The sequence below is a fragment of the Pelobates fuscus genome, chromosome 5 (genome assembly GCF_036172605.1).
Source record: "Pelobates fuscus isolate aPelFus1 chromosome 5, aPelFus1.pri, whole genome shotgun sequence".
NCBI classification, from domain to species: Eukaryota; Metazoa; Chordata; class Amphibia; order Anura; family Pelobatidae; genus Pelobates; species Pelobates fuscus.
In genome coordinates, this window is record NC_086321.1 from 114,552,732 (window position 1) to 114,565,138 (window position 12,407).

A 12,407-nucleotide genomic window follows, 5' to 3' on the forward strand; every position below is an offset into this window, starting at 1 on the left:
ACACATGCTGACTTGCTTTTTGGTTGAGGAGTATCCCATAACAATGACAGTTTATAAAAGTGCCAGGCAGGTTTCTTCCTCCTTCTGTTAACTTCCCTATTCTTCTACTTCTGCTTGAGCACGCCTGTCTCCCCCCTCTATACCTCATATCAGACCTCAGATCTTAATGCTATAAGAGCACTCATAAACCTATGAGCAAATGTAGTCTTTGATAAGTAAGGGCTCCACCAAGTATCTTACTGGCCTGGATATAAACCATAAAAACCCTCAGTGGGCGGCAAGTCTCAAAGGCTAAAGGTGTTGGCTTGTTTATATTTACTTGAATTGCATTATGTTGTAAAGAAAATACTCATGTTTAGGCTTCTGCGCAAGCCAAAAGTTGCTGTCTACTTGCAGTGCCTATCGAGTGAAAAATAAAGAATAAAAAAAAAAAAAAGAGCACTCATGAGCCAATGTTGGAACACACAGCCAGTGTGCGTGTGTGCATGGAGGGAGACCTCCAGAGGCTTCTCAATGGCTATTTCCCTGTGAAGAGACTAAAAGAAATGCCCCAATGAATACATACATAAAAATGCATGCATGTATTCATCGGGGGTATATTAGTGACTTCTAATTTTTTACCCATTTGGGTTCCTTTAACATAGAGGTCAAGCTACATAAAAATAAGGCTTGTATACGTTGAGGGATCTCAACTTTCCCAGATACTGATGGCTTACAAATCCCAGAATTCTTTGGACACAGTAGATGGTCAGATAATCATGGGTGTTGTAGTTTATCCACATCAGAGTTTTAAGCCTAAAGTATTCTCAACATTTCTGTTGTTTAGAGATATGCAGTATACTATGAACTGAATAGGTTTTCATTGCATGATGAACCATATAAGAAGATTACATTCAGTGAATTATAAAGAAAACGGCATCTGGAAATGTGCCTGTAGCAAGTGTGTTAAAAAATGACAAGCTTAGAGTCATGTCTACAAATGCGCGCAGTTTAAGGAACTTGTGGCAATAACGGCAACTGATAATGTAGATTTAGTCGCTGTTACTGAGACATGGTATAATGAGAAAAATGACTGGGACATGGCAATACCAGGGTACTCTTTATATGGAAAAGACAGGGAAGGCAAGAAAGGGGGAGGGTGGCCCTGTATGTGAAGGATAGCATACAATCTAGCCTAGTAAAAGTTAGTGAGGTGAACACAGAGTCCGTTCGGGTTATGTTAGAATTTGGTAATTACACAGTAACTCATGCAGGTGCTATTTATAGGCTCCCATGACAAATAGAAGAGTTAGATAATCTACTAGTTGAGGAAATAGCTAAAATGACAATGAAGGGTAATCTTCCTGTTGTGAACTGAAAAACCAAAATAGCTGCTTGTGCCAGGAGCACACATATTCTAAACTCCCTACTGGGATTGTGTCTAAAACAAGTCATTGAGGAGCCAACTCGTAAAGAGGTCATACTAGATTTAGTGTTAACAAATGGAGATTTGGTATCAGATATTACTGTAGGTGAAAGTTTAGGATCCAGTGATCATCAGTTAGTGTGGTTTAATATAATAACAGTGACTGAGTCACACCACACAAAAACAAAAGTTTTAGACTTTAGAAAAACAGACTTTTCCAAAATTAGAATATGTGTAAAGGAGTAATTATCAGACTGGTGCAATTTAAACAGAGTCCAAGATATGGGATTATTTAAAAGTTGCAGTACTGAAGAAAACAGAAAATTGCATTAGGCTTGTCAGTAAAATCAAGAAATTCAAGAAACCACTGTGGTACTCCTCAGATGTGGCCAAAATAGTAAATAACAAAAAGTTTTCATTTACTAATTATAAAAAAAAACAGAGTGAGGAAGATAGACAAATCTATAAGATTAGGCAGAAAGAGGCTAAGCAAGTTATAAGAGCTTCCAAATCACACACAGAAGAGAAAATAGCACAGTCAGTAAAAAAAAAGGGGGACAACACGTTTTTTAGATACATAAATGAGAAAAAGAAAGTAAAACAATGATTAGTTAGATTAAAACCAAAAGAAGGAAGGTATGTAGAAGAGGATAAAGGTCTAGCTCAATTAATATTTTTGGTCAATATTTACAAATGAAAATGAAACAAAGGGTCCCTCAGTTAGGAAAAAGGACAAATGAGTAATTTGATACATGTGCGCTTACAAAGGAAGAGGTTCTATTTCAACTGTCAAAAGTAAGGACAAGTAAGTCAGTGGGACTTGATGGAATTCACCCAAAGTTATTAAAAGAGCTTAGTGGTGTACTAGCAAAACCATTAACAGATTTATTTAACCAATCATTGTTAACAGGAGTAGTCGCAAAAGATTGGAAGTTAGCAAATGTTGTGACCATTCACAAGAAAGGTAATAGGGAGGAGTCGGGCAACTAAAGGCCAGTAAGCCTTACTTCAGTAGTGGGAAAAGTAATGGAAACCATGTTAAAGGATAGGATTGTTGAACATATAAAATCACATTGATTTCAATATCAGATACAACATGGGTTTACTTTAGGGAGATCATGCCAAACTAATGATTTTTTTGATTGGGTAACTAAAATAATAGATCATGGTGGTGCAGTAGACATTGCCTACCTAGATTTCAGTAAGGCTTTTGACACTGTTCCACATAGAAGGCTCATCAATAAGCTACAATCTTAAAGTTTGGATTCCAATATTGTTGAATGGGTTAGGCAGGGGCTAAATGGCAGGCAACAGATGGTTGTTGTCAATAGAGTATATTCGAAGCAAGGTCTAGTTACTAGTGGGGTACCTCAGGGATCTGTACTTGGACCCATTCTCTTTAATATTTTTATTAATGATATTGCAGAAGGTCTTTATGGTAAGGTATGTCTTTTTGCTGATGATACTAAGATATGTAACAGGTTTGATGTTCCAGGAGGGATTAGCCAAATGGCAAATGATTTAGGTAAACTAGAAAAATGGTCAGAGTTGTGGCAACTGACATATAATGTGGATAAGTGCAAGCTAATGCATCTTGGACGTAAAAACACAAGGGCAGAGTACAGAATATTTGACAGAGTCCTAACCTCAACATCTGAGGAAAGGGATTTAGGGGTGATTATTTCTGATGACTTAAAGGTAGTCAGACAATGTAAAAGAGCAGCAGGAAATGCTAGCAGAATGCTTGGTTGTATAGGGAGAGGTATTAGCAGTAGAAAGAGGGGAGTGCTCATGCCATTGTACAGAACACTGGTTAGACCTCACTTGGAGAATTGTATGCAGTACTGGAGACCATATCTCCAAAAGGATATTGATACTTTAGAGAGAGTTCAGAGAATGGCTACTAAACTGGTTCATGGATTGCCGGATAAAACTTACAAGGAAAGGTTAAAGGAGCTTAACATGTATAGCTTGGAGGAAAGACGAGACAGGGGGGATATGATAGAAACATTTAAATACATAAAGGGAATCAACACAGTAAAGGATGAGACTATATTTAAAAGAAGAAAAACTACCACAGCAAGAGGACAGTCTTAAATTAGAGGGGCAAAGGTTTAAAAATAATACTCTGAAGTATTACCTAACTAAGTGGGTAATGGATGCATGGAATAGCCTACCAGCTGAAGTGGTAGAGGTTAACTCGGTAAGGAAGTTTAAGCATGTGTGGGATAGGCATAAGGCTATCCTAACTATAAGGTAAGGACAGGGACTAATGAAATTATTTAGAAAATTGGGCAGGCCAGATGGGTCGAATAGTTCTTATCTGCCGTCACATTCTATTATTATTATTTTTATTATTATAAAAATATTATTTTATTATTTATATAGGGCCATCAGATTCCATAGTGCTGTACAATGGGATTCTATGTCTCTATAATAATGGTATTCTGTACTAGAAAACTCACAAATACAAATTTGTATTGTTTCTTTTTTTCATCTAGATAAACCTTGCTCACTTTTCTGTTCTGCTCTTGGAAAGGATCATCCAATTCTTGTGTCGGAAAAAGTACTAGATGGAACCTCTTGTGGTGAAAATGGGTTGGATATGTGCTCTGACGGGAGATGCCAGGTAACATTTCATCTTCAGGAAATTTACATCTGCCAAAGTTTATTATAAGTTACAATTATTGATTATAAGATACGTGATAATATATAATTATAAGCATAAAATATAATTATATTGTAAGATAATAGAGAAGCTATGAAATATGAATGATGGTATATTAAAATAAATAGAATAAAGAAAATATTAGTTAGATTTTTAATATTTGACCTGATAATGTTTTTTTTTTTTGTTTTTTTTTTACTACAATTTACACTTCCTGGCTCTCTTAATATTCCTCAATTTGAGAACTGACAAATTTTAGTCTAAAACAGGAAAATAAAAAAAAATTATCCAACTGTGATGAACTAGAGATTTTAATGAATTTTAATGAACAACATGGTGCTTTCCATTGAGACATAGTATTTACTGTTTCTTTCAACAAGAGGCCAGTGATGGCTGACGGCATAATATGGTCCTCTTAACCTATCACTGGCTGTCCATTTAAAGGGAAACTATAATGCAAGGAATACTACATTACATTCCTAGCACTATAGTGCCCTATAGTGCCCCCCTCTCTCCCAGCGACACCCCCCATCACTTACCTAATTCCAGTGCTGATGTTCTTCTGCTCTGTGTCAGGCTCCGCATCTGCTCCTCCTCCACCGTCGCCAGCCGCGGTGAGGGAGTATCCTAATGCGCATGCTGTTTTAGCTGCCGCTGGATGTCTTCGTGTAAAGAGTAAAGACGTCTAGCGTTATTTAGTGGACCAAAAGTCGCCAATGACCTGGAAACGCCTCTAGTGGCTGTCTGACAGACAGCCACTAGAGGGGGAGTTAACCCTTCAAGGTAATTATTACAGTTTCTCAATAAATGCAATATTTACAATTGGAGGATTAAGGGGACAGGGACACTGGGCCTAGACCATTTTAATGAGATGAAGTGGTCTGGGTGCCTATAGTGTCCCTGTAAACCTTCCCCATACTACAGAAGCAGAGAAAGGCATCTAAAGGACAGCAGTGTCCAGAGACCCAACTTCAGGGTTAAACATTTGCAAATCAGTTTAGATCTAAGTAAGACAGGGCCTCAAAAAAAGTTACATTCATTCTTCTTGTCTTGTGCAAATTAAAACTCGGGAACAATGTTTCAAAACCAAGGTTGCTATATTTGATCTGTGCTAGGACACATTTATTGTGAATAATACACATTTATTGCATTTTTAACAAATGATTTTGCTGGAAAGTCTACAAATGTTTAATAGGAAGGTGCTGAATAAATAAATAATGTTCTCTGTAGCATTTTAGAAAGGTGATTCCTAAGTCCATGAATTTCTATATACGTTCCAGGGGCCCATCTGGAAAATGTTGTTTAAGCGAGTATTACATCAGATTCTGATTGCAATTAGGATAATATTAGCACATTACACTATGCTGAAAACTTGGCAGCCTGCTTTTCATATCCTTCTCCCCGAAGTGAGATAATTTTTTCAGTTTACCAATCTATTCCTCCAGCAGAGATCTGAACTGTGAAGCAGCAGTCATGATAATGATAGCTTGGAGATTAACCTCTTCACTGCCAAGCACTTTTTGTTGGCAAAACATTGATTTGAAACATGAGATACATAACTTGCATTTAGATGCATGACAACAGAACTTTTTATATTGATTTTTAGGGGTGCAAAAAGAAACATTAAAATCATATATATTTTACCCAATTTAAATGTTTCATTTTAAATTTTTTTCAATTTATGGTGTGTTTATTAGCGATTATGGCATTCCACATCTCAGTCATTTTTGCAAAGACTTAATTTTAAAGGGACTCTCCAGTGCCAAGAAAAGAAACTCGTTTTCCTGGCACTAGAGAATCCTGGAGTGCCCCCCTCCTTCTCATGTCACTGAAAGGGTTAAATCCCCTTCAGCTACATACCTGAATCCAGCGCCAATGTCCCTAGGTGCTGGGTCAGGCTCCGCCCACGCTCCACTGACGTCGGTGGGGGAGACCTAATGCGCATGCGCAGCAATGGCCGCATGCACGCATTAGACATCCCCATAGGAAAGCCTCATTCAATGCTTTCCTATGGGGAAAATCTGACAGAGGGCAGACTCAGAGCTGCAATGATCTCTGCAGTTCTACATTGCAGCATTAAGGGCAAAAGGGTCACAGCACCCAGTCCACTTCAATTAGCTGAAGTGGTCTGGTCTGGGTGCCTGGAGTGTCCCTTTAAACATAGAATAGAGATCAGAACATACAGTAGTCAGCCTCCCAAACCTATTCAGATGGAGGTAGGAGAGGGATGGTTGATTACAGTATCATACCTCCAAAAAAGAAAATTGGAGGAAGGTCACCTAAGCTGTGCCCTGGAGGAGGGACTAACCCTCAATTCACATTACAAGAAAAAAGCAGAACCTAGTGCACTACCACAAACGCGTGCGCAGCAGGAAGAGCACAGTGGTGTGTAAAGAGATAAAATCAAACCTAATATTTATTGAATCTAGACATGTAGATAGCTTTACACTTATAAGTCAACTCTAAGGTAAATATAAAGGGAACGGGTCAGAAGGTGAGTAAAAAGAAAAACAGAAAATACGTCTGATATATCAAATGTCCACCTAATATCAGCTGACCCTGAGCAGGTAGATGTGTCTAGGTTGGGAGTAGCAATAGTAGAAGACCCTTTCAAAAACAGAATGAAATTGAGGTGGTATATAGGTAATAAAAAAGGTGTACTCGGGGGGATAACTAATCAACTCAAGAGCCAGTCCTAAAGTCACCTCTCCCCAAATAAAAACACTTACTAATAGTCAAAAAGGGAGAAATATCATTTAAACAGACATCCTGCTCAACATGGAGGGTCAAAAGAAAAAGGGAATAAGCTTCCCTAGCCCTATTTACCTCGGCACCGCACAAAGCTAGTGGCTACCTGAACTGAAAAATCCCTGAGCCACCAAAAAAGCCACCAAAAAACAAAAAGCAAACTAGGTGCACCTGGTGTTACCCAAGTGAAGACAAAAATCAAAGAAAAAGAACGCCCAACACACGTTTCGGCGTGCTCTTACGCCGTTGTCAGGGGCACAATCATTTTAAACATAGTTGCAAAAATATTAAAGTGTAATCAAATTCCTGCTTTTGTAGGCAATTTGGCATCATATCTAGACAACCAACTCTATGAAAATGCTACCAGAATAAGTAACGTGTGTATGTGTATAATGCCTATATACAGTATGTTCAGTTACACCAAACATCTGTACTATGTGGTGTATTGTAGGCTTCTATTGCAGCCAGCAAACAATAACTTTATTGTGATCGCTGCTCTTAAGAACCTTCCTCTTTACCCCAAGCCTCCTGGCTGCTAAAATGCAGCCATACATTTTAACTACAAAGTTGTTAGAAGGCTGTAATTCACAATCCTTCTGCACAGATGCAGAGAGGCAACATGCAATATTAATTTTGACAGCAAATTTCAATTTCATTTTAATCATAGTCTTTTGACTAAAAAGCCATTTTAGTTTTAGTCGTATTGTAGTCATCTGATTTGTTTTAGTTTTAGTTGATTAGCTCTCCAGTATATTTTAGTCGACACGACTAAAATCTAATGGGATTAGTCAAAGCCTCTATCTGTCTCTTTTGCCCCTTCCCCAGCCCCTCTGTGTTTCTGGGTGTCTCTCTCCCAAGCTCTGATCTGTCTCTTTTGCCCCATTCACGGCCGCTCTGTGTCTCTTTCTGCCCCTTTCCCCCCAGCCCCTCTGGGTGTCTCTTTCTCTCCACAGCCCCATTTCCTCTCATAACCTTGTCTCTTTCTCCCCCAGCCCCCCATGTGTCCAAAGGCAAACAATAATCTATGTATACTTCATTGTGGCAAACCTAGCCACTTCTGAACTATATGTATTGTATGTTGTCCATAGGCTGAATGTATACTGTAAGTCTTTACCTGTATAAGTGCTATGTTATGGCCGTTCGCATACTGGCAGCCGTACGCTGCCAGCATACAAAGCATTCGTTCGACGAAACATGGCTATCCCGGCCGTTCGCCGTACGAATGCGGGCTCCCCAGGTAGACCACACATTCACAAGTCGTGTGGCACCAATTAACCGATTGCAACAATGTTGCAATCGGTAATTAAGGGCTCTCCTAGGTGGCCGCCGATCGGCTACCGACCATGCGGAGGTCGGCCATCTTGGATCCTTTGTCTCTGCAGCGGTGTTCGGTCGTCGAGAGCCTGGAACTGAAAACGGCTACTCAATGATCCGAACACCGCTGGACTTCCAGAGCGTTCGGGAGTGCCGCGTTCGGTACATTATGTTCCCCACAGCGATTCGGTACTTTTAAACCGAACTCAATGTTTGAATGTATTCTGTGCGGCGTTCGGTCAATTCAGCTGGGATCAGAGCGGTATTCTCACAAAGTATGCGCTCCGACCCCAGCTATCTGTCGAACGTTCCGCCAGCGCAAAGTACCGAATATTGTGTAAAATATATATTTTAAAGTCAATTGTCGGTTTTGCTGCACGAGGGGATAATCCACTTAATCGTCCATTTTGGTGGGAGTATCCCTCTCGTGCAGCGGTGCCTATTGGGAAAGTCACAATGCATGTTGGGAGAAATCCCCTGGATTATCTGTGTGGAAACCCCTTGCATGGGGAACTGCTTAAATATGCCAGCTTGCGAATAAACTGAGTTAGTTGACTCCCAAACTGTGTTTCGTCCGGTTATTGGGAGGATGGGGAATATTGCCGTGCTTTCTGTTCTGACTGTGGATTTCCTGAAGATACCAACGGATATCGTGGACTAATGTACTGCGTTCCGTTACATTCATCATACATTATTTAACAACAATCTATATCAGGGGTCCTCAAACTGCGGCCCCCCAGATGTTGCTGAACTACAACTCCCATGATTCTTTTAATTACATAGATAACTAGAGAATCGTGGGAGTTGTAGTTCAGCAACATCTGGGGGGCCGGAGTTTGAGGACCCCTGATCTATATAATAATTTTAACATTAACTTATTTAATAAAAGAAAGTTCAGGTTTGTTTTTTTTTTGCTACTTACACTAAAACCAATTTGTCTTTTCATATAGTATTTTTGTTTTTGCAATAGAAAGTTGGCTGCGATGGCATATTGGGATCTCTGTCGAGAGAAGATCACTGTGGTGTTTGCAATGGGAATGGAAAATCATGTAAAGTGATTAAGGGTGACTTCAACCACACTAAAGGAGCTGGTAATATATTATCTTCATGTTTCATATACTGTATTTATCTATTTATATTTGTATTTTAAAGCACCAATATTTCTACTTAGTACCGAGTATTTCCATTAAAGTTTAGGGAAGTGAGTGTATCAGTAATGCAATTATTATAGCTGAGGATAATTATATATATATATATATATATATACTCAGTGAGTTAGGAGGTCTTTGACAGCAGAACTTACAATCCTAGTGGGTGTAGGAGTTCAAATACAAATAATAAAAACTATAGTTTATGGCTATTCAAATATTTATTTGTATTATTTATATCACATAGTTCCCAACATTGCAAATGGACTAAAGAAACTTTAATTTTAACGGTGTGGCTAAATATGTGACTAGGGTTGGGGCTGTACAGAGACATTTTTAGTGACTTACAAACAACAATTTATGCAAACACAATGTAATTTATAATAAGAACAATGTGTCTTATTCACACATACTGATTCTAAACTAATTTATTGTAGTTTAAAGATACATTACTGTGAGAGTTATTGCTGTGGAACTGTGTTATTTACTCAGACACACCAACAATATGGAACTCTTTGAAGAGAGGGACATTAGTGTAGAAAAGAAGCCAACAATAGGGACTGCTCCTTCTAAATAGGGACAATTGGAAGGTATGATGTTAAGTGTAGATTAAAAAGTGGTTTTAGGAAAGATTTCAAGTTGTGGAAGTTCTAGGAAATTCCAGAAATTGATAGCAAGATGACAGAGACACACTACACCACTGGCCCTCAACAAACACTCTACTCGCCACAGACCCATTATATTCCCTCCAGAAACAATGTACTACCCACAGACACATTACACCCCCTATCTCCTCCACAGACACATTATACTCCCCACAGACACACTACATCCCTTAGCGCCAACACAGACACATTATACTCCCCACATGCACATTACACAGAGTATCTTCCCCAAAGACACATTATACTCCCCACAGACATTACACCCTCTATTCCCCCACAGACATTCTACACCCCTATCCTCCACAGACACACTAAACCCCTCTACCTCACACACGCAACACCACAAGCAGCCAATCACCTCCCAGAAAACCTCATGGACAGCCAAATGTATAAAAATTCACAAACAGCCTCTGCACATGCACACACCGCTTTTCTCAGTCCTGCCCCTCTTCTATCCTCTTGTATAGTCTCTAGCAAATGCAGAAAAAGTGTATCACTAAAGGAACATTTCAAACAATATAACAACTATAGCATGCTTTAGAGGTTACAGTACCAGGAGTGCACTGGTGCCACCCTCTCCCCCCTCCCCCCATTGTAAGTAGTCACACCTTTTGGGTCACCGATCCTTGCCCCTCTTACAGCTACAAACTCTCTGTCTGAGCTAATCCTGGCAGTACAGGGCATAACTTATAGGCTAAGATGCATCAGCTGACACTCTCGACTAGAGAACTTACCTTGCATGGCGGGGTTGATCTCAGGAGACCTAATGGTAGCTCTCTTAGTAACCGCTTTTGTCTCTCACTGGCAGAAGGGACCGGCACCTGGTGGACCACAGAAAATAAGCCATGTAGTAGAGCTGTTGTGATACTTGGAGTGTTAACTTAAATCTGTTTGTGCTGTGTTAAAATATTTAGGGGAATTTCTGTATGTGCTAGCACTTTAGCAGGGCTCTGCGCATGTGCTGACCTGACATACCCACTCAGGGGGCCTGCCTGTCATTGGTGATAACACAACACATCCCCTCTCTGGCCCTGCTCCCCTAATATTGGGCTGCTCTGACAAATTGTTCTCCCAGTCTGGCCCTGTCTACAGCATTAGGAATACAAATATGTATTACTAACGCTACAGTGTCCTGAGTATTACTTACCTTTCAACCCTATTTAAGAAAACATTGGAAGGCTATTGCACATGTGACCGGCTGATTGAATAAGATTGAATAACTGACTTTAACTTTGGTATTAGAGTGAAAGTCGGGAAGACAGTCACTATCCTAGCAAACCACTTTTCTACCCTATCCTTACCTTTTGTGTCACTTTACCCCACTCCCTCTAGCATGTAATCTCATTGGACAGGGCCCTCAATCCCTCTGTTCCTGTGCATTCAACTCGTCTTGTTACAAATACGTGTGTTGGTCTACCCATTGTACAGCGTTACGGAATTTGTAGGCACTTTATAAATAATAATAATAGAGGCGTGTTAACCCTGCAATGTAAACATTGTCGTTCCTACAGAGCAGCAATGTTTTCAGTTGCAGAGTTAAATAGACAGATACATTAAGTGGTCTGGGTGTCTAGAGTATCCCTTTAAACCCAATTAGCACTGTGGTGCATACATAATTATATTATCGTTTGCTCCATCTGTTCAGTTTGGTTTTGCTTTTATTAACTACTAAGGAGCACTAGTAGTTGTGCACAGAAGTGAATATTTATTTTGCCTTTTCTGGGTGCTGCAGTAACCTAACATCTAAATCTCTTTTCTATATGTTTTAAAGAAAAGTAAGACAAAGAATGCATAGTCCTTTTTTTTGGAAATTTTCTTTAAAGGGGATCCAGCTCAGAAGCTCAGTTTCAAGGAAACATTTTCAGTTGTTTTGGCAAGGCGTTTCATATGTAACTATTCATGTGTTTTACAGTAAGGTGTTAGTTTTAATTTTTCCAATGCCATACAAGACACAGAACTGTCATCTAAAAATAGCATTTTCTAAGGTTTTGATACAATTTTTTATTTTTTTAAATCATGCTTGTAAGATAATGGGATGAAAAAATAAATAAATATATATATATATATATATATATACATACATCTCTGTATTCCGAAATTCAGGCTATGTGGAGGCGTTGGTAATACCTGCAGGTGCCAGAAGAATTAAGGTTGTGGAAGAAACACCGGCACATAGTTATCTTGGTAAGCTGACTATTAATACCATCCCAAAAATAAAACAAGACCACCTTCCTCATACTCAATATACATTTGGCATGACAAATAATATATTCCTTCATACTAACGTGTTCTACATTAATGGCATTATTCCTATACTTGTTTTAAATTATATCTAAAACAGTGTACTTAAATATATCATGGTAAATAATAATATAAACAATAAACAAAAAAGTTATAAAAGAGACAGTAAAGTCAACAAATTTAATTTGGCAGTTAAAGGGTTACTCCAACAGTTTGAG

At 39.0% G+C, this 12,407-nt stretch overlaps 1 protein-coding gene across 1 annotated transcript in view; it reads left to right on the forward strand.

Annotated features, from left to right (window-relative positions):
• The window catches only part of ADAMTS19 (ADAM metallopeptidase with thrombospondin type 1 motif 19), a 227,737-nt gene that overhangs the window by 185,398 nt on the left and 29,932 nt on the right, over positions 1 to 12,407 (forward strand). The window contains exons 14-16 of the mRNA XM_063456413.1: positions 3,907 to 4,034; positions 9,106 to 9,226; positions 12,052 to 12,132. Coding sequence (XP_063312483.1) covers positions 3,907 to 4,034; positions 9,106 to 9,226; positions 12,052 to 12,132 — 330 coding nt within the window. The remainder of the gene's footprint in view (positions 1 to 3,906; positions 4,035 to 9,105; positions 9,227 to 12,051; positions 12,133 to 12,407) is intronic.